Source organism: Alosa sapidissima, chromosome 13, assembly GCF_018492685.1.
Source record: "Alosa sapidissima isolate fAloSap1 chromosome 13, fAloSap1.pri, whole genome shotgun sequence".
Lineage (NCBI taxonomy): Eukaryota > Metazoa > Chordata > Actinopteri > Clupeiformes > Clupeidae > Alosa > Alosa sapidissima.
Genome location: NC_055969.1, coordinates 27666356 through 27687854, shown reverse-complemented (window position 1 = coordinate 27687854; position 21499 = coordinate 27666356). Strand labels below are relative to the sequence as shown.

The following is a 21499-nucleotide window of genomic DNA, read 5'->3' as shown; positions in this document are numbered from 1 at the left end:
GTCCTGTCCCACAACATATCTGATACATAAAGAGTATATTAATGGCTTATTTTTTGCAATTCCTATGATATCTGATGGCAAAACCAAAAAGTATGTGAATTATGCTAATTATGCTAATTAGCAAGCTTAAAACTCAAAATTGAGCTTGGTAAATAAAATATTTGAATTCAGCACCCTCAAATTGTGTGAAATAGCCCCTTTACCGACTTTTCCTCAAATTTGCCAACAGGACTTTTTCTGAATGTTTGTTAGATTTCCCTCTATTTAATTAGTTCATTACAAAAAAACAGGATACAACACAAAATGCATACTAAATGTACAAGCATTACCCACATCCAGGGATGCATTAAACATAAATACCAGGGTAAAAGCACACACAAACGGGAAAACAAAGGTAACAGACTGAGGTGTAATGGAAAACAAGCTGGGATGATGAATGCCCATGTAGTATGGAATTCCTTTTAAAAATGTTTGTCATAAAGTCAATAATTGTATATATTATTAAGTGCATTCGAACTGGAGCTGTCATGGTGCATCTTCAAACAAGAGGATCTCTGGCAATTTTTTACATACATGCACATCAACAGGCATGATCAAACAGATACAGAACAATCCTTCACAAAGTGCTCAGGAATTCTTCAACCTGGAAAAAAACCCCATTAAGACACATTATATACAGGATACATAAGTAGTGTAAAGATTTAGGTCAGTATACAAAGCAAAACGATTTAAACTAATGTGTTAAATTAGACATTGCTTTGTAAGCAGTGACTTCATTCTATTCACTACCATCAAAGAAATGACTACATAACTCAGGCCTCATTAGTGAAGCATTTGTAATAAAAGGATTACAAGACACAAATCGGATGTACCTAATTACAATTTAAATATAGATTTTGAAAAGACAACCAAAAAAATAGTGGTCAAACCTTTTCAATCATATTGGAGCATTTTTCCTTGTTTCCTTTAAAATCTTCATCCACATCCAGAGTAAGTATAGGGATTTCACTCAGATACTCAAACTCCATGCTAAGAGACAATGATACCGTTGGAAGGATTAGTATTGTGGTTTTATGTATCTTATGAAATATTTCTTTTGTGGAGGCTGAAGTGGTCTTGCACACTGTTTAGTAAGGTAATGTCTGGATTAAGCATGATAATAATGATATATGCTTACTGAAAAAGAGAGTTAAATCTAGTTCAAACACTGGTTGAAATTATTTAACAAAACTGAAATTGTTTCCCAAAGTCCAGTAAGCATTCTCAAGTCTGTGTGTCACAAAGCTGTCCCAAACTTGCTCTCAAGCATCAAGAGGAAAACACATAAGTACCAGAGTGATACTGTTAGCAAGTAGGTCTCACCTGAGGTTCCGATGTTGGAGCCAGCTCTCATGTTTGAAGTGTAGTTTCTCCAAGTACTCCAGTGGAATACACTGCTCCTCCTCTCGCCCCCTCAGGCGCAGCCGCTCCATGCACATCTAAACAAATACACAAGACAACAGGCATTTTCTGTTTACATATTTGTGCAGGTTGTTCATCAAAGTATAATATGTATTAGAGAGATATTCTAGTTTGGTCAGATGACACTGACTGCAGTATGCCCTTGCTGACTAGGGGTGGGACAAAATACTGAAACAGCACTATATTCATAACTTCTTTTTGCGATACGTTATAGATACACTGGCCCCAAATATCAATATTTTTACAAAAATAATAAGTTATACAATTCATATTCTAAATTGACTTCCCAGAATCACTACTTCATGTATCTTTGAGGTCAAATGAGAGTAATCCTCTATATACTGTCACATTATTTTTAATATGTTTAAGAGGCACTAAGCTAAACCGCTATGCACTTTGTAGACTGTTTTAATTCCGTTATGAAATACATAACTCCAGTTTTTCTTCTCCTCCTTCTTCATTTACACAAATATTGTGATATTATCATTATCGTGAGGCAAAGTATCGTGACAGTATCGATGTGTGAGTTATTTTGTGATTCCCAGCCCTTATTGCTGATAGCTGTGTGCAAATTCCAGTTTCAGACCTCAGGCTTGGCCCGCAGGTAGATGATGCCATCGAGTTCAATGTGTTTGCCAAACTGTCGGTGCAGCCAGCCATGCCAGTCCTGGTATATGGCCCACTCAGTCTCATTGACACACTCGCTTTCATACAGGTTAGCAGCAAAAATGTACCTGAGAACAAACAAACACGGAAAGATTTAAATTTAATAATTGCAGCAGACATTGCTGCAACAAGAGCACATAAAGCAAGAACATTATCTTGGTACACAGAGAAGTTTAAGAAATGAAATAACATGACTTATTAACAACTATGATGGCCCTTACCGGTCACTGTAGACAGAACGCTCAAAGAATTGCACAGGGTTCTCCGCCTCTTTCAGCTTCCCGTTGTTGGACTTGATCTGGGACCGGATCCGGCTCATGCAAGCGTAGCTCTGGAAGGTGTAGGCCCAGCGTTTGGGCTTCTCATACATCATCTGGAGAACATTTCCTCCACTCTTCTGAGAAGTGGTCAGCTCCTGAGAGAACAGGAAGTCAAGGTTTAAACACTTGCACTGGGGCATATTCTAGATAGTGGCAAAAGGTTCTGAGTGCAGTTCAGTGGAAAAACAACTGATGAACTATTAACACGCCAATCCGTCCGGCATCTTTTGTCTTTCTGTTATGTGTCTTGTATGTGGAGCGCTTTGTGTTGCACTGTGCATGTTAAATGCGCTATAAAAGTAAAACTGACTTGACTTGACTTAGACATGATAGAACATGCTGCAGGCACATCTTCACGGGGAGACTTTTGCCTTATAGCAATCCTAATGAAAAACTGCATTAGTATGCTAGATGAGTGGACAGACACTCAATGCTATGGAAGAGTAACCGTGACAGTATCGTTACTCCTCACAGAAGAAATGCAGTCTTGTTACCAAAACAGCAGGCTTGTGAGATTATGATGCCCTCTAGTGAAAAGACTACATGAGGCGTTGAAAAACATGGGGCTTTCAGACAGGAAGTGGTATGTGGTGCGCTTGACGCTGGGTTCAGCACAACATAGTAGTTGCCTAGTCATTGTGTGCCTATGCTAGGGTGTGAGCAAGAGCGAACTGAGCAGCGAGCTGGAGCTTGTGCTGCGCTTCATACAGCGCAGCGCCAAACCATTCTTGCGTCACACATTGAAAATAATGGGTTTCAAAGCGCAGTGGTGCACTTTACATCTAAATATAGTCTTTAAGATCAGAATATAACTGATGACAAATGCTTTAATCACTTAACTACCACTTTCACTTTTTTCCCAGAACTGTGCAAGAACAACAGAACTACCTTAAAATGAAATAAAATGAATAAAAGAACAATATTTCTAATACCACATAAAATGTACCACACAAATGGTAGTGAACCACCCTGTGTTTAGGTAGTTAAGGTAGTTAGTGTTACTCTTCTACAAGCCCCACAGCAGGTGTTCTTAGGTTGGAAAAAATGAGTTTGGAAAGATGTGTAGGACATGACAGTGTTGGACTGTGCAATATTGTGCACGTTAGTTCTGAGAACATTTCAGACCAGTTCTTCAGCTGCAGACGTTTAGGTCTGAACATGTTAAGACAGTTGCTAGGCTGTTAATTATTTACAAAAAAAGGTGTGTGTGCACGTGTAGCCTACACCCATTTTCAGTTAGGGTTTTGAAAGTCAAGTGGTTTTGAGTGAAGCAATTTATAGCTCTGTAGTTTTGGCGGGGTATATTAGGCCTGGCTGGGTGTGACCCAATGCATTCAGCTGTTCACTACACTAGGCTACCATGCAGCATAATCCTCGTGGGGATCTAATGACGTATGGGCAGGCAGCTGCGAGGCACAAACGGCCAATTCTCTTACTATTTAATGCTATACAAAAAAAAAAAAAAAAAATAGAACCCTCTCTTAAACTCTTATTGGCTCAATAAAGTCTTGGTCAACCACAGACAAATTACCAGGTTAAGAAGACAAGACAAGATTTTCCTCTTACCTCAAAATCGTTTTGGTTGGTTTGTACATTGCACCACCTTGCGATGGGCTCTGGCACGACTTCCCAGTCCCCATTTCGGTCATCCAAAAGGCGCACAAAGGTAGACTTGCCAGCAGCTTTAAAAACAGGAAGTACCGGGTAAAATTGCGGGAGTTATCAAACGCACAAAATAATACTGCACTGAGGCTGAGCTGTTCGTAAGTATTAAAATCGTATTAGATGTTTGTGAACGAACAATTTCGGCGCCTTAATAAAAACGCAAGCTAGGCTTACTTCCAAAACAGCTGCCAGAATTACATCGTGTGTGGGCCAAACAAACAAGCCATGTATGTTTAGGTGTCTGAGCATGCACTGTCAGGTTCTGCCTTATGTGCAATTGAAATTACATATAATAAGCACACACATAGAGTCCGGGTCCGTCAAACAAAACAGCCAACCCAAGGTGCTGCAGGCTACTCACCAATATTTCCCTCAATGGAAATCCGCTTAATTCTTTTCTTTTCTTTATCGTCAGAGCTGGGATATGTTCTTTTCGGTGTTCGCGACATAATTATCCTTTTAATGTGTTGTAAATTGTTTTTGACGTAAAGAACCACAAAAGGCAACCCTCAGTGCTACCAACACTGTACACAGACACAGGAAGATTAGAAATTTGGCGCTACTTTCCCCCGACTGTACAGAATATGTAGGCACCGCCCATCGTTAAAGGAGCCGGATGGGAATAGTCAAGATTTTTAAAACACATTTTATAGATTGGAAGACCGAGCCAATGTGACCTGTTTATTTAAGGTCTTACGTTGTAAAATAAATTGATGATGGGTTGCCCTGCAGTTTTACCAGGACATGGTTGATGACGCCCGTCCCTTATTAGATATTCTCTGGTATGCCAGCCAATGGTCTGGGTGTCCCTTTTCTAAACTCTATCTTTTTGGCCATAGATTTTGTTCCATGTTCTAAAAACGATAATGTGTTTTTTTTTTTTTTTTACAAACACTTGCTGTTGCTGCGAAGTAATAAACGATGTCTTCACATGCTGTTTTTTTATTAGATCTATTTGGTTCCATGCCAGCATCAATGTGCATTCAATGCATTGATTGGATACAGTTAGGAAGAGTCGTTTTTCTAACATCCTGTGATTGGTAAGAAAACCCCGCTTCACACACAACCAGAGGGCGGGTGCTAACCTAGTAGCGTTAGCCCACTGGGATAGTTGTGGGCAAAATAGTTTGCAAGTTAGGATTCAGTGAGACAGCAATACAATAACGTTACGCTTGTGTTAAATCTCATCCTTTGTAGAGTAGACACCACCGTCAACAGCCGGTTGGAGATCGGTTTGAGGAATCACAATCTAGCTTCATTGGCTAGCCAACTACCTTAGTGGAATAAAAACCAACCTGTTGACTGTTTCCTGCTTGACAATGCTATTGAGTAACAAAACATTTTCACTTGGTGAGTCAACTACCTGAAGCCGAAGTAAACTTGTAATAAGAGTAAGAGTTTGTAAACTTGTAATAAGAGTAAGAGTATGTGGATTCTTGTTACTTTAGATTTAGCTAACGCAGCTAATGTAAACAATTTCAGAGACAAGGCTAACGTTAACGTTAAAGCAGAGTACGTCTTATTAACATTAGACATTATCTGGTTAAAGTAACGTTAACATTTTTGACATCTACCACACACGGTTATATCATGTCTTCAATTTACAGTATAAAAGTGATCTGACATTTTCATCAACCAAAATGCTGCTCTGCATATTTCCATTCATCTCCCTTACTTTGGTTTATTTCCCAGGAAACCATAACCTGAAGTGAATCAGTGAGTGACAGAATGACTACTACTGATGGTTTCCTGTCCCCTGAGTCTACTGTTACATCCTTACTAGCTAGTTCTGGACACCTCAGGAGCACACTGCATCCTGAAACCACACAAAACATCTGGTATAAAGACAAAACCTATGAGTCTGCTTCAGAAGCTCTGGATGCCTATATTGCTGACTTCCAGAGGAGCCAGTCGACTTCCGGGCAATCTACAGGACAACTGAAGATTCCAAAGACCCCAGTTACCTCTCATCTACCCAATTCTGGGTTCAGAAACAAAGATGGTAAGCTTGAGCTGTACCACAACTGTATTTGAATCAGGGCTTTAAAATAAAATGTGTGGTGCACTGTAGTTTTTCTGAAGTAAAGATGCAGTGTTTTTGGAAACTGGTGTGTAAAAGGTGCACTGATTGCATGATCACAATTATATCTTGTATTTATTATGTTTTCTCCAGTACTGAAGGAAAGCCTGACTGACAGAGAGTTGAATTTCCTCCGTTTGCCTGTTGGGGCTCGACGCCAAGGTCCAGATCGCCTGAGCCTTAGCACAGACGACCTACTGGTGCTGCCTTGTGATGGCTCTCTGCCGGTCACCCGCACCTCCGCTTTCCTCTCCCAGTCTGGGATGCAGCTACCAGGGCACAGCTCCTGTTCTCTAACTCAGTTGAGGATCCAGCCTACAACCACGGCAAGCCACAAGTCTCTTTCCAAACCCAAGCATGGACGCAACCCTCTTAAACAAAGCTATTGTCATTGGTCCTTGGTCAGACCCAAGCTGAGCAGTACTACGAATGCTGCTAAAAAGCAATCAGGAGAAAGGTCACTCAGGGTAGAGGCAGCAAAGAGATCTGGGAGTATAGAAGGCCTTCTGCCAGGGAACATGCAGCCAGGCAGTAATCCTGTACACTTAAATAATAAACTAGAGGTTCCGGAAGGCACTCCTCTGGTCCACCATTATCCACGTTGGATGACCAGTCAGAGGTCAGAGATGGACTTCTCAGGAATCACCAGCGTTCCTGAGCTTAAGTATCCTGCGTGGCTTCAAGAGTGTGACCCTCCGGCAGAGCCCAGCAATAGAACACAGCCCTATCATCCATCTGTTCCTTCCTGGCTAGGAGAACTGGAGGAGTCATATCAAGAAAAAAACAAGAAGAAACAGAAAGACTTGCCTGGTCATGAGAGCCTCATGTTCTGCGCGGAGACAATGCACAGAACCCAGACAACATCCCTCTTGCAGAATCAGGCCAATCACTTATCTGTGAGGGAGCTCAGGCTGCAGTTTGCTGAGCAACTAACCTTGGAAGAGGAGAATCAGAGACATGACAACAGCCAGCCATTTAGAGGTCAGAAGACCAAAAGTTATTTACTTAACCAAGGTTATTGTGTGTGGACTTATGTATTGTTTATATCTGTGTCAGTCTTGCAAATTATGAATTTAAACTTACTGTAAACTATAAACATACAATTGAGTTTGGTCTGTAAACTATGACATGGCAGCATCATATGTTAGAGTTTGCAGAGACTGGTTTTCAGCACATATTATTCTATACCATTTCAAAGCAGATGACAATGAACACATTAGTACACTAACCAACTGTGAAATGATTTTACCTGGTTCACTGTTGCAATGCTGTTTCTGTATGATATTAACAAGCTGGTTCTCCTTGTATTTGTAGATGACAAGATTGAGTCTTTGATCCTGAGGGCAGAGAACGCTCTGAACTCCCCCTCATTGGGGATCAGCAACCAGTCGCAGAAGCAAAGCAGTCCAGGAGGCACAGAAGAAGTCTTGGAAGCAGATCGTTCTTGGGATAATCCACCTGTTACATTGTTAGTGAGAAACTTCTTCCTATGTGTAGTCTTTGATAATCGATTATAAAGAATCTGAAGGGAAAACCAAATATGTAATACAGTGTTATTAGACAAAAGCAGGGAAAGAGCCACCCCTATTTTACAACAGCAATCCTGTTACCTTGTAATTTGACAATCAAGTTCAATGTAAGGTGAATTTTTCTGTTTTCCCTGCAGTAAATCTCCTGTGCCAGTAGGGGTCAGTGACACTCCACAGAAGTCTGAAGAGGGCCAGGCTACCATCAGAGAAGAGGTTTTAGTTTTCATGGGCAGTCACTCCCTTTTAAACAAATATTTAAGCAAGCTTCTTTTCATTCATAAACACACAGGGTTATTGCCTTACCTGTTCACCCCATTGTCTGTGCTCCCCAGACCTTCTGCTCAAGCTCATCCGGTTACAGCAGCAGGAAGCATCCTGGTCCAGTGGAGGCCCTCAAACAGATGCTTTTCAGCCTACAAGCAGTGGAGCATAAGGTTGCCCAGGACAACCACCCTGTTGCAGATGACGACGTGGGTGCTGATAGACAGACCCTGCTTTTACAGGAGCACCCAGCCCTAACAGAAGAGGTCAGGGCCCAGGGGTCAACCATGTGTTTTGTTTTGTTTTTTCAGTTGAATAAGTGTGTCTGTGAGCTAGCTTATGCCTTTTTTGATTTTGCCCAAGGTTCCTAACTCAGTGGAGGATTACGGAATTGTACCTGGTGGCGAGTCACTACAAAGGTGGGTATTTTTTCATTTAAACAACTATTACTTTTTTCTGAATAGAGCCTTTCAAGGACCCAGTCAATAATAACAGTCTTAAAATGGTCTGCAATTGTGGTGCTGTTAACTGCACAGGGCACTGCATCACCTGGGACGACTGAAAAACTTGGTAGACGACATCAAGGAGAAGAAGGAGAAAGGACAGCAGGCAGCCAGAAACAGTCATGTGACATGACAGGTACACATGTTTACCCTGGAACCCCTAGAAGTGCACTACACCTGTTTGACTGTAATCACCTATACATCCTACTGTTGAAAGAATCCTCACAAGGACAATAACCCTGCTGTGCTGTTACCAAATATGAAATGAAGCCAGTTTTCAAAAGGTCCTCAATGCTCTGAAGATTTACACTATAGAAATACAGAAACAACAGATGTTTTGACAATGGAATCAACAACATGTAAATGTTCAGAATTCTTTGGTAATAAATCCTGAAGGAATTTTGACATGAAGTATAAATAGTGCATGGCATTTACACTAAGCTGCTGTTAATGATTATACATCAAACAACACTTTCACATTTAAGTCCTACCTTTGTAACAATTATGTGCTACAATGTTACATTCTGGAAATGTTATGTACCTGCTAAAGCATTGCACAAAGAATCCTGTCTTTTTGTTCAATTGATTCGTTTTTAGAGGCCTTTTCTGCTTTTATTGGATCATTTTTTTTAATTCAAAGCTGCCATACAGCTCGGCTAAAACAGTAAAATTTATCTCCCATTACAAGAGCAATTCTATTTAATTTCAGCTACACTAATTGAGGATGTCTGAATAAAGGATGTCTGGATTTGTGTCTGGATAAAGTTGCACTGCTTCAAATATTTGATACAAAATTTTTATTTTAACATTGTAATTTGTTCTGCTGCTCATCGATCAGACTGCTAGCTCTGAGAAATCTAATTAAATGTCGCATTGAACTTTAGCTGTATCCTGATGCTAATTAAGGAGAGCGGGCAAGAGAAGCCACAGGCTGTGTGGTGAACGAGTGAGTGAGAAAAGCAGGGATGAAAGGAGTGAGAAAGAGAAAAGGTGGTGGAACAGTGACTCAGTCATTACTCAGCTGCTGTCAAAATGCTGGTCCATCTCTGGCACCCCCCACCTCCATCTCACCTAAGAGCTCACATTGCGCTCGGCAGTGTGTCAGTGATAACGCTGAAGTTCTTATGAATTAAAAGTATATAGATAGATAGATACACTTTATTGATCCCTAGGGGAAATTCAAGAAAGTACCCTTAAACAGAGGACACTAGAGCAGTGTTTCCCAAACTTTTTTTCTGGGGACCCACTTTTTAAAAATGCCAGACTATCGCGACCCAACTCGTGACTGTGGTAGTTAACAAACTAGATCCTAACGGAAAGCTGTTAGCTTTCCTAAGCTATATCGGTATAAAAGATAGGGGTATTACACAACATAAATTGTCACTAGGCTATGCTGGCGACCCAAATAAAATCTCCTACGACCCACCTGTGGGTCGCGACCCAGTCTTTGGGAACCAATGCACTAGAGGACATTCTGAATTGGGCTGTTGTGAAGTCTGTTAAGTTCTTAGGAACTGAAAGTACCCTTAAGCAGGTGATCTACTAAGGCCGTTTCAGCTAAAATTACAGTGATTTCAGAGTTACTATTTACACACAGTGCCAATCTTCAAGCCTTTAGAATTGGATCACACTATGTATTTCTTCAACAACAAAACCTACAAACTGCACTTTTAACCAGTTCCGCTATATTTATACAACAGTGACCTATTTATGTCCAGGAGCAAAGACAAGCACAAAATGAATTAACTCCGATGGGTCCAATTATATTTCTGATTTAATACTTCCTGGTATGGAATACCACCATAATTGGTGCCACTGCAGATAGCACAGTGTAGACAGTACTGATAAAACGCTGTTTTTAAGAGAGTTTGGTGATCAGACAACAGTGAGTGTGATCTACATCTGTGATCATCAACTGCTGCCAGCACGCAACACTACGAGTCAGGGATTGTAATCGGACGCGGGTCATCCAATCAGGACTTTTGGGCCAAGAGAGTGCTCAGTTTAATCTTGCCATCCATGGAGGCGGTGAGGCAGGTGCCACAGTCCACAGCAGAGCACCAGTCCACCGTCACCACCGGGGCTTTGTGGCCTCCCAGGGGCAGGACGCTCTCCAGCCCCGTCTCCCCCTTATTTAGCTGCAGAGAGAGAGAATGAAGGAAAGAATGAACAAAAAGAATCAGAATCACATACATACTCTACAGAGTCTGACACTGCAAAACAACACGAGAGCAAAATAAAACAGACATTTGTGCACCTTAACTGAGAAAATGTGATAGAAGTGGGGCTGGATTTAAGTTTAATGAGGCAGCAAGAATGCAACACTGAGGGCAAAATGTTCCATGCATAAAAGATGGCCAGGTAGGAAATTACCCTGTAGATGAGACCTCCATTGCTGGAACAGGTAAGCACATGTTGCCCTTCTGAGTCGAAGGCAAAGAGCCGGCCGCGGGGCACCTGCACCTGTTTGTACCCGCTGTACCCCGACAGAACAAAAGGCCCCGTAGCATCCTGAGGTAGAGAGTACTCCGACTGCTTCACTCCACTGCGGTGGATATTCCACTGGATAAACTGGAGTTGCCATGGTCACGTTGCCATGGTCACATACATATACAAACACATACACACAAACACCACTTGGTCAAACAAAAATCACTACCACAGGAAAAGCCAGTTAGCTAGGTGATTTTTGTTTCTCCAACAAATTCAGACTACCATCACTGATGTGTTATGTGGATCATGTTTAGTCTGCATTCATTCTTGTTCTTCATCTAGCAAAGTGAAAGGACCATAAATTAATCTTACATTGCCATCCTCTCCAATGCTAAACACAGTGTTCTCATCGTAGCTGAACTCCACGCTGTACACCTCTCCGTCATGAGCTTTCCAGCTCATTGCACTCTCATACCGCTGCATGTCTGTAGAAGAACAAGAGGAGATGGAGAACGTAAATAAAGAGAGACAGTCAGAGACCCACACAAGAAGAGTCCATGTCCAGCAAAGGAAATCAACTCAGGCAATCAGCTCAGCTTAATGATTGCTCTAGGGGGTTCAGGATCTGGGCTCGAGACCATTTCAGTAGTTGCTGGGGCTACATAAAATACAACTGCAAACAGTGATGAAGGGACCAAGCAGCTCCGCAGGCAAAAGTTGCCACGGCAACTTGATACTATTACATCAAACAAATGGGTGTAAGCACTCAAACCAAGTTTTATGTCACGTAAATGCACATCCAACTTTTCACCAGTTGGTGCCACTATATGAAACTTGGTGAAAAGAATCATGGCACTGTCCCAAATCAGTGTGCCAAATTTCACAACCATTTACCAAACAGTTTCTATGGGTTGCGGCTGCATTGACTCCCATGGCAGAAGAAAGAAGATGCATAATAAGAAAAGGTAGAAATACAGTGGGTACTTTCGCAGCTTCGCTACTTGGCCACCAATGAATAAAATTAAATTGAATCAACCCACCAAAAAGCCGAATAACTCCATCAGCAGCTCCCGTGACCAGTAGGTTTCCATTATGGTTGAAGGCTGTGCAGTTAATGGCTACTGGCCCAGGTTCCAGAGAAAACTGAAGCTGAAGATATAGAGAAAGAATGCCATTATAATACAAAAAAAATAAAAAATTCAGGGATTGTGCAGTTATGGTGCGATCCATTTGTCCAATGTGCTCGTCTTACGAGTAGCAAGTTGTCCGAAAAACAGGAAGTTACGCAAAATTACGCGACGGCATGCCCCCCTAAACTTGTCTGACGAGAAGCAATCTTGTACAGGTCAAAGGACCCCCAGTTCACGGCGAGTTCTTACGTCATTTCACAAGTTACGAGTTGTCACAAGCCGTCAGCATGTACAAATGGAATGCACGATTATTACAAATATATAACCAGTATGTGAAAATGAATACATCATGGCCTTCCTAACCTCACAGTCTGCCAAATCCCCTGCCAAATCATACCTTTCCTGCCTGGCAGATTAGTGTTGTTTAGGCTCTAAACTTTTAAGTGCTTTCCCTGGCCTGAGTCAGCACAGGAAGACGGTGTTCTTGTGATGGGGGGGGCCTCGGGCAAACCCACAGAGACTCCAGTCCTCATCATCTACCTGCTGTTTAATGGTCTTGGTGTCCCAGAGGAGGAGCTTTCCGGAGACAGGAAGTGCGACACGAGAGACAGCCTCAGAGACGCTGCCTGTGCGAGCATGAGCTGCAGCTGAACACACAAACGACGTGCCACTCGGGCTATAGGCAAGTGACAAGATCCTGGATGGAACACACATACATATGGGTCAGACACCAGAGGAGATGAATTAAGTGACTCATTACCGATTACTTCTGTTCTTTTCCTGACTGCTAGTCTTACCGTGGGTGAGCCTCATCGATGGCCATCTCATACAGGTTCTTCTTGGCATCTGTGTCATACAGGCGTACTGTACCCACTCCACTTCCCAACAGCAACTAAGGATTGCAAGAAAAAACAGAACGGTTCAATTCCACTCAATTTTTCCATGTTAGATTACAGTGCAACAAATATCCATTATCCATTATTTGTCCTACATAGTGTAGTTACGTAGTTACATTGCAATGCCAGGGCAATGTATAACCACTATTTAAAATATAAATACCAATCTGTCTGGCTTGGTAGCCCATTCCAGTGACAGAAGGGGTGACTTGGACATGATGGTGGCCTTAGTCTGCATTATGGGATTGAAGGACCAGACTTTAATGACGCCATCAACGTCCAAACTCGCCACTCTTCTCCCCGAGCTATCCACCCTGCACACAGAGAGGGGAAGAAACCCAACACGTGACTGTTATTTATTACATAAAATAAATGAGGTCCTGGCAACCATGAAATGATTTCGTCCTCCCACCAAAGAGTGAAACCCACCTGCAGTGCATGATTGAAGAGTGATGCTCGCCATACTCCTCCTGACTGAGCTTTATGAATGGCTGCTCCAGGCCTCCGCCAATGTCCGCACTCCCTCGCGCCGGATTCGTTGGAGAATCTGTCGGATCACTCGTCACCTCTGTATGGGTCTCTGAGTCAGAGCTCTCTCCTTTTCTTTCAACATTCTGAGAAGAAACACACATGCACTTGCTAAGATGGCCTGTCTGCAGTTCAGAACAATCACATTGGGTGCATAATGGAATGAAAAACACAATCAAGACCCTAGACTGTTGAGCTGCTGAAATCCTATAATGGGCAGGAATAGGACAGCATTTTAATTCTGAAAATTCCAGTAACTGGGTTTCCTAGTTTACAAACATTTCCAGAATGTTGTTAAACAAAGAGGTGAAGCAACAGAGTGGTAAACATGCTCCTGTCCCAATTTGAATTGAATTCAAATTCATGGCATCAAATTCAAAACGAACATATATTTCCCAAAAAGCAATATTTTTGTTTCAACCATTGCTACGTTGTAATCTCAATTAAATATAGGGTTTACATGATTTGGAAATCATAGCATTCTGTTTTTATTAACATTTTACACAGCGTCCCAACTTTTTTGGAGATGGGGTTGTGTGTGTATGTATAAATATATACATGCTTCTATGGACCTGCTGGATGGGCTTGGAGAAGAGCTCTTTCCTCTCTTTCTCGTGATCCTGCTGTCTTCTTTGTCTGGATGTGCCTGTTGATGACTCGACCGTAACCCCTGTAATAAACACCTGCTTAGACTCCCGGGCTGGGGCGGGGTCTTTACATTTCACCACCTGGGGAAGAGGAGACAAGCCAACAGACACAACAACCCATTTAAATATTAAAAATGCATGAATCCTTTCTTAGGTTTTTTTTTTTTCTTTTGTTAATTAGGTTAATGAAGTAGAAATTGGGACATTTTTAATGACACCTAAGTCTGTCCACTGCAAGGTCTGCCAAGTGGCTCTTTCCAAACAAAAACAAAAAGTCTTCCAGACTTCAGTTGTCCTGAGGGAACACTTAAGTTCAGATCCTCAAGCTGCTGTCCCCGACAACAGGAGCTTTTATGTATCCAGGAAAACATATGGGCTCACATGATTGGCTGCTGTGTCCTTTCTCCCCATGGAGGACTGTGTTGGCGAGGACCCAGCAGCTTGAGGTGTCTTGGCAGGTGCCCGTTTTCCTTGGGGGAGGAACGTGGAGAAGAAATTGCGCGAGGGGGTGGTAAGGTTGGCTGGACGCTGGCTGGACACCAGGTCTCTGTGTGGAGACAGAACACACACTGAACTCAGATTATTTCTATCTCGACACACACACAAACACAAACTACTCCCTTGTCTAAAATCACCCCTAGTAAATTAAATCCCCCCGCCTGCCCCCTCTTTTCTGAGATACTGGGCAACTGAAAAAAGTATGCGGAGAACACACTCTCTGTTGTGGGAGCAAAAGGGTGGGAGTATACTGGCGAAATTCTTTCTCCCTTATTAAGTTATGTCCACAACTTTTCTCAAAGAGAATACACCATACTCGTCTCACCATATCTGGACTGCTTCAGTGTGTAGATTCGGGTGACACTTTAAGTTGCTCCTGCCAAACTTTTAATTTGAACTTGTGTACAAATAATGGCTGATTCACTATTCGAATTGAGTGACATGGACATTTGAGTGTGTATTTGAAGATACTTAATTCAAACTATAATTATAGAGCTAAGAATTCAATGGCCTCTCTGCTTTGCTTTGCTTTGCTTTTCCTCTCTCTCTCTCTCTCTCTCTCTCTCTCTCATGACATTGCCCAGCCCATTAGGAAGTCCAACACGTTCACTTATCCAGGAGGGCCAACCCCTATGCTTGGAGCACTACAGAGTAACAAACAAACAAACAAACAAACAAACACCAAAAAAATCACACCTTATCAATGGACTCAACAATTCAGTTGAATTGTTTATTTGTCCTTTATGGCTATTAGCGTTAGTCTTTGCACTGTGAAGACTGCCTACAAAATCGGTATTTTAACAATATTATAAATATCCTCTGTTTCTCTTCTTTCTGTAACAGCTACCAATAGTCATAGTACATTTTCCATATATTACAAAATTAAAAGCAGCCCTGCCCCAATACTTGAAACTCCCAGCCCAAAGTCAGTCCTCACAGCTCAGTGTCTCCAAGACGGTCCATGTGTTGAACGTAGGCCGGAAGCCTGTGATGAACAATGTCTTCGTTCTTCTTCTGCTGAGATTCTCCTTGTAGCGCAAATAACTAGGGGTCGGATGCAAAATATTATAAATAAGACATTCCTCAAGCAGGCACACTTATTTAATACATTTGAAACCAGAGGAATTTGTGCTAATCAAAGTAACATTTCCAAAAAAGATTTAGATTTCATTTTAATTATTTCACCCATCACCTAGTGAAGACTGTGAGACCAAAACTATGATGTAATATTTTAGATTGTGCCTTTGAATATCTGGTATGTGTCTCACAATTTGTCGAAGCGTTTCAGTCTCTTCTTGGAAACTGGTTATCCTTTGCATCTCTGCATCAAAACTTAGAAGCACTGGAAGGGGTAGCACTGTTAAGGAAGAGATTATTCACCTTCACCTGCACATGTCGCACCCATTTGGTGTGCCCATCATCATCTGTAACTTTCTGTTAAAGCAGCTCACACTCCCCAACTCCAAACAAAAGCTATGGTTATTAATACTTTATAGACTCACAGTATTTGTTAAGTACTGGGGAATCAAATTCGCTGTTAAATGTGTACCAAGTCATGGCAAAGACTGTTTAAACAGATGTGTGATCAACATGCATCAGAGGGAATGGCTGCCCAACATCAGCTAGAGTTATATATGTAATACTACTATAATCCAACTCAGCTAGAGTTATATATGTAATACTACTATAATCCAACAAACACTAAAAACTTTGCAAAAATAAAAAACAGTGTGTGTTTCCATGAAACTCCTTCATGACGGATTAACAAGGATATGCATGCACTGGAAGAGCACACTGAGAAAATTGTGGAGTGAGACAAGAAATGTGTCTGCCCACTGGCGGGAGAAGTAAGGGGCGAAGACGGGATTCTGCTCAGGGGAGGGGATGAAGGGCAGGATGAACCATTCGCGCCACTCAGCCTGGCCCTGCAGCTCTTGAGCCTGCTTCTGAAAGAACTCCTGAGTTTTCTCAAGGTTCTTATTCTATGGAGGGAGAAAGAGAACACGGTCACTGTCAGTGTCAGATATCTTTCTCACTCACTGCTTTAGGCTAGTAAATCACTACAGCTGTCATTTCTGCTGTTTCAAAGGGATGCATCTGACTACATTTGTGATGGCCATGGCCCTATGTTGCACAGTCAGGCTGTGAGAAAAAAAGATTGTAGTTATGTTCTGTGTTTCTTTGAAGTTTGCATGCATAGACCATCACCTGAACAGTGCAGACAAGGTAATATCGGAAGAGACTGGTTCTGAGTTTGCTGACAGTAGGCCTGTAAACGTCCTCTAGACGACAAAAGAGACGTCGATCAAGGTAGCCCCAATAGTCCTTCAGCCCAGTCAAGTCACCGTTTAGGATGAAGAGCTGCAGCTGCTCAATGATCTTGTCAACCTAGGTAGAAATTACATGTTTCCTTTGAGTTCTGCCAGTCAAATAAGTAGCCTATCTGATGTTTGGCATTTAATGTTTGACATCTGATACTTACACGGAATCCTTTTTCTTTGTCGGATTTTATTTCAGAGTCAAGATGTTTAAGTGTGCTCGTAAACCCACGATATACAAGGTATTCCCTGACCAGCTCATCTGTTCTCTCCACGGCCGATGCCATTTTGGCCTCTGTGCAGAAAGGTCCGGACAAAGCTCGGTAATTAGCTACAGAAACATTTTCATAACATTTCTGAAAGACTGCAAACCAAGTGCAAAGCCTTTCCCAGTTTACTTTTGTCAACAGCAAGCCAATACAATTAATCAGTTGTAGCTAGCAAAGGCTACTACTAACGTTAATCATTCACACATAAGGGTCCAGCAAAATTTGCCAGGAATTTTATTTCTCGTGACGTACCTAAAGTTACAAACAACGCTGTAATAAAAAGCATTAACGTTTTCAACATGTAGGCTACGTACGTTTGCAACTAGAAGTGTTTTTCTTTCTGACTTTGAGTTTACACAGATATAGGGGGAAATTCGACTTACCTTCAAAAACAGCTTGTGAAAATACTTCCTGTTTTCCTCTGGTCATCATGTGATCAACTACTGAGGTCACGTGACATGCAGAGCCCTTTCTGTCCGGACGAGAGTGCTCTTGTAACAGTAACAGCCTATCAAGTGTTTCATTGTAGTTTTTAAATCGTGTGGAAACGTAATTTTTACAGTCTATGGTGGAAACGCAGGACCGGTCAGACTAAATTAATGGCGGATTTTCACTTAGGCTAGTGAATGCCACTCTTTGCCAGTGCCAATATATCTTGGTAGAGGTAGCCTACGCCAGTTAAGTACAAAAAATAAGAAAAAGAGTGGTTTCTGGACAAATTATAGGTTTAGTAGGACTAGCCTAGTATTTTTTTTGCTTTAGGTTAGACTCGTATTATTGATGTAGGCTAACAGGGTTAGGGTAGCCTATAGGCTAGGCCTATACTTGATGTACACATGACAAGATATAGGCTACACAACACACAGGCCTACACAATTTCTGTAGACAGAAATAAGGGCATTTATTTTTATGAGAGTGTAGGCCTAATCACATGTCAGTTCAATCCTTAAATGCCTTTGTTCACTTCACTGTTGGTTTGAGTCACATAAGCATGTCCATTTGGTAACTCTTGTCAGAACAATTTATCTGATTCATCCCCCCAGGCACATGTTCATCTTACTGTCAACAATGAGAGTAATGTCTTTCAATGGCTTCATAAATGTTTCACCACTGGAGGAGACAAAAAGAAATGTTCAGCTTCCCTCACGTTCCTCAGGAAGGCAAATAGCATTCAGTACATGATAACTCTTTGGATAGAAGGCCAGGTTTGGTGCAAAGTAGCAGTGACATTTTATGTCATAAAATAATGTATTCATGTCCAGAATGACTACAAAGGTTTTAGTTTTCTGTAGTTTTTTAACATGAACCAATACTTGCTCTGAAATCGTAATCAGCGCTCTGTTTCAATGCTCTGTTTTCAAATTATTTTGGTTAAGGAAGGTTGGGCCTATTTGGCAAACCTTTGCACCAAAACTGACATATTTTGCATATGGTTCTGTCTGTAGTGTACTAGTTACTCTGCAACTTGAATATTATTCTCTTGCTGTAAGTCACTTTGGAGCGACGTGCAGTGACATCAATAAACAGTACATTAACAGCAGTCAGGGATTTTACACGTTTCAAGGCATTCAAAGTAACAATTTATAGAAAAGTATTATGGCATAAATAAAAAAAAAATATATATTAATAGGCTAAATAATTAACAGAATAAAAATAATAACCATAAACATGTAGAAACCACGACTTTGTAAGGAAAATGAATCAGTTAGAAACAAGGTAAACAGATCAGTCATTTTGAGAATCTCAAAACTATCGCTACAAACGTAGAGCTGGATCATGGAATTACCGTAAGATAGTAAGGTGCAGATCTAGTAAGTGTTTTATGCCAGAATAGGGGGTTTGATTTCATTCTGGCTGCTATAGGAAGCCAAAGAAGAATAACTAACAAAGGGATGACATGTGTCTTCTTTGACTGATTACAGACTAGATGGGCTGCATTCTGAATTATCTGTAATGGTCTCACTACAGAAGCAGGAAGGCCAACTAATAATTTATTAGTTGAGTATGAAAAGAACCGTGGCCTGGACATTGTACATGTGTTATTATCATACCGTGGATAGTTGGAAATATTCTTCATAGTTTATAAGAAAAATAGGCCTACATCATTGTTTGTGACAGGGATTGTCTGGGAGTGAACTTTCAAACAAACTTCCATCTCACCTCATTAAGAAAGGGAAGCAGTATAGCAGCCTATATGTAACCTGCATCGTTGATTACAGTTCAGCCCTGCACCAACCTTGGCTCCAAACCATGAACCTTCAGAACTGCGGATTTGGAGGATAGTATGCAGGAGGCCAAAACCCATTGATGTTCCTGTCTGTCACTAGCATGTGTCATCAGGTGTCCGGAGCAGATTCAGATTCTATTTGTCATATACAATGCAGTGAAATGTTACAGTCGGCTCCATGCTAAGTAAAAACACACAACAACTGAAACAGAAACAACCCACCAAAACAGTAACAGACAAGAAAACAATACATTCAAGATGTCAGGGGGTTATTGCAGATAGGGGAAAGTGGTGTACTCAAATATAATATATACCTGTGCTTATTTCTCAAAAAGTGCTTAAATTTTTATGCATACGCCCCATTTTGAGTATTTTGCCCGACATTGTACATCATCTACAGTACTTAGGAGATCATTGCTCCAACATACTTTGGCCTATAATCAAATGCCTGACCTCTTTGGAAAGCTAAGACACTGTAGTTGCTTGGACAACAGTCAACTGTGTGATGTACTGACACAGAGGTACAGAGGCTAGAATATTATTTTCTCATTCTGCCGGATAACAAGCATCTCTGAACTGACCACCATTTCAGCCCTCTAGGTCACTTGAGATGACTTAGAAACACTAAACCCTAGCATCAGGTCTTGTGAAGCTTTGTGCAAAAGTAGATCAATATAGAATAAAAACTACTTGGAAACTCCCCATAGGACTTTTGCTTCTCCAAAATGCATACTGACAATCAAATACTTACTGCATATGAACCCCTTTGTGTAGAAGCATAATCCTGGTCTCAAATGAAAGGTGAAGATGAACCTTTGAAGATTAAACATGAAGATTAAATTTCTATGGATTCTTGTAAATATTTCAATACCCAATATGTTGCATCTACTTATTGAGCTGCAGGTCAGGGTAGCACCAAAAGCGGAGGAGGGGGAGGGAGGCATTTTGGATCAAATTTAATTGAGACATAATAAGATTAATCTGAGAATGTAAAGCACTATACAGATTGTACATGAAAAAAGTTGTCATTTTTGGATTCCCAAGAGTCAAAGCTTTCAAATGGTGTATAACATTACTATGCTACATAGCAATATGGTGCATACAATTGATTTAGAATGTTGGGGGGAGGTGGGGTAAATGACCCGGTACTGGAACATGTGCTGCATAACAGGTTTTAAACAGTGCCATTTAGATACTGGACGACTTGGGGGAAGAAACTCTTCCTGAGTCTCTTAGTCCTTGCCGCCAGTGTACAGTATCTGCTTCCTGAGCGAAGCAGAGAGAACAGACCATAGTCTGGGTGGCTGGGGTCTCTCAGTATTTTGGTGGTCTTGTCCTTGCACTGCTTGATATAGATGTCCCCTAGGTTAAAGGAGTTACCCCCCAATGGTACGTTCAGCTAAACGCACCACTCTCTGCAGAGCCTTACGGTCCTGCATGGTGGTGTTTCCATACCAAGCTGTGCACCCAGTCAGGATGCTCTCAGTGGTGCTGGAGTAAAAGCTCTGCAGGACTGTTTTGGATGCTTTGAATTTCTTCAGCCTCCTTAGAGGATACAGTCTCTGCCTGGCTTTTTTCTTACCACGGTGTCCAGGTGGGTAGACCATGTCATATCTTCGGTGATCTGGACACGTATTTGAATATATTCACCCTCTCCACAGGGGTCCCGTTGATGGATAAGGGAGTGTAGTCCTGCGTCTGCTTCCTCCCAAAGTCCACCAGCATCTCTTTGGTCTTACTGTAGTTGAGGTAGAGATTGTTTCTCTGACACCACTGGTCAGGCACTTCAACTCCTCCAGGTAGGCCGTCTCACCCTTGTTGTGGATTAGGCCTACCACTACGGTGTTGTCAGCAAATTTAACGATGGTATTGGAGTCTGCACTCCAATAAGTTTCAAAAGGCTTGCTATGGCCCTGTTTAATAACTTTTCCCCTTGAGACCACTTTCACCCATACTTCTTTGTTGTGAAAAAGCTCCGAAAATCAACCGAATTCTATATTTTACAGGGAGCCAGTGAAGTGCTACTAAAACAAAGCATTCTGAGCTAGTTGCAGGTGTTTCAATGATT

At 41.5% G+C, this 21499-nt stretch overlaps 3 protein-coding genes across 4 annotated transcripts; 1 reads left to right on the top strand and 2 right to left on the bottom strand.

Annotated features, from left to right (window-relative positions):
• Positions 1-245: 245 nt before the first annotated feature.
• dck (deoxycytidine kinase) lies at positions 246-5169 on the bottom strand. The gene is made up of 7 exons (XM_042060115.1): positions 4474-5169; positions 4014-4129; positions 2349-2542; positions 2048-2195; positions 1363-1478; positions 930-1029; positions 246-643 (listed from the first exon to the last, which is right to left on the bottom strand). Exons 1-7 carry the CDS (start codon positions 4559-4561, stop codon positions 617-619), a joined length of 789 nt encoding a protein of 262 aa, XP_041916049.1. The 5' UTR covers positions 4562-5169; the 3' UTR covers positions 246-616.
• A 16-nt stretch (positions 5170-5185) lies between these two features.
• On the top strand, positions 5186-9265 carry c13h18orf54 (chromosome 13 C18orf54 homolog). 2 transcript variants are annotated; one of them, XM_042060113.1, is made up of 8 exons: positions 5188-5462; positions 5805-6114; positions 6286-7173; positions 7507-7660; positions 7859-7934; positions 8054-8248; positions 8346-8401; positions 8519-9265. In XM_042060113.1, exons 2-8 carry the CDS (start codon positions 5841-5843, stop codon positions 8616-8618), a joined length of 1743 nt encoding a protein of 580 aa, XP_041916047.1. In that variant the 5' UTR covers positions 5188-5462; positions 5805-5840; the 3' UTR covers positions 8619-9265. The 2 variants fall into 2 exon arrangements, with proteins under 2 accessions (XP_041916048.1, XP_041916047.1); XM_042060114.1 differs by lacking the exons at positions 8346-8401; positions 8519-9265 and having other exon boundaries at positions 5186-5462; positions 7859-7950; positions 8054-8206.
• Positions 9266-10241: 976 nt separating this feature from the next.
• On the bottom strand, positions 10242-17694 carry wdr91 (WD repeat domain 91). The gene is made up of 16 exons (XM_042060112.1): positions 17588-17694; positions 17100-17230; positions 16826-17005; positions 16392-16599; positions 15886-15968; positions 15555-15661; positions 14501-14666; positions 14045-14200; positions 13374-13558; positions 13108-13258; positions 12846-12940; positions 12589-12745; positions 11959-12067; positions 11291-11403; positions 10859-11056; positions 10242-10623 (listed from the first exon to the last, which is right to left on the bottom strand). The coding sequence occupies exons 1-16, from the start codon at positions 17634-17636 to the stop codon at positions 10459-10461; spliced, it is 2253 nt and encodes a 750-aa protein (XP_041916046.1). The 5' UTR covers positions 17637-17694; the 3' UTR covers positions 10242-10458.
• Between the last annotated feature and the right edge of the window lie 3805 nt (positions 17695-21499).

Excerpts from the sequence above, each read along its gene's own strand:
- dck (XM_042060115.1), bottom strand. The coding sequence starts at position 4,561 with ATGTCGCGAACACCGAAAAGAACATATCCCAGCTCTGACGATAAAGAA. Across the intron at positions 2,543-4,013 it reads CCAACCAAAACGATTTTGAG|GAGCTGACCACTTCTCAGAA; the intron begins GTAAGAGGAAAA and ends CTGTTCTCTCAG. Across the intron at positions 644-929 it reads GCTCCAATATGATTGAAAAG|GTTGAAGAATTCCTGAGCAC; the intron begins GTTTGACCACTA and ends GTTTTTTTCCAG.
- c13h18orf54 (XM_042060113.1), top strand. The coding sequence starts at position 5,841 with ATGACTACTACTGATGGTTTCCTGTCCCCTGAGTCTACTGTTACATCC. Across the intron at positions 7,661-7,858 it reads GATAATCCACCTGTTACATT|TAAATCTCCTGTGCCAGTAG; the intron begins GTTAGTGAGAAA and ends TTTTCCCTGCAG. Across the intron at positions 7,935-8,053 it reads AGGCTACCATCAGAGAAGAG|ACCTTCTGCTCAAGCTCATC; the intron begins GTTTTAGTTTTC and ends TGTGCTCCCCAG.
- wdr91 (XM_042060112.1), bottom strand. The coding sequence starts at position 17,636 with ATGATGACCAGAGGAAAACAGGAAGTATTTTCACAAGCTGTTTTTGAA. Across the intron at positions 14,201-14,500 it reads AGGACACAGCAGCCAATCAT|GTGGTGAAATGTAAAGACCC; the intron begins GTGAGCCCATAT and ends CCTCTTCCCCAG. Across the intron at positions 12,746-12,845 it reads ATCGATGAGGCTCACCCACG|GATCTTGTCACTTGCCTATA; the intron begins GTAAGACTAGCA and ends TGTTCCATCCAG.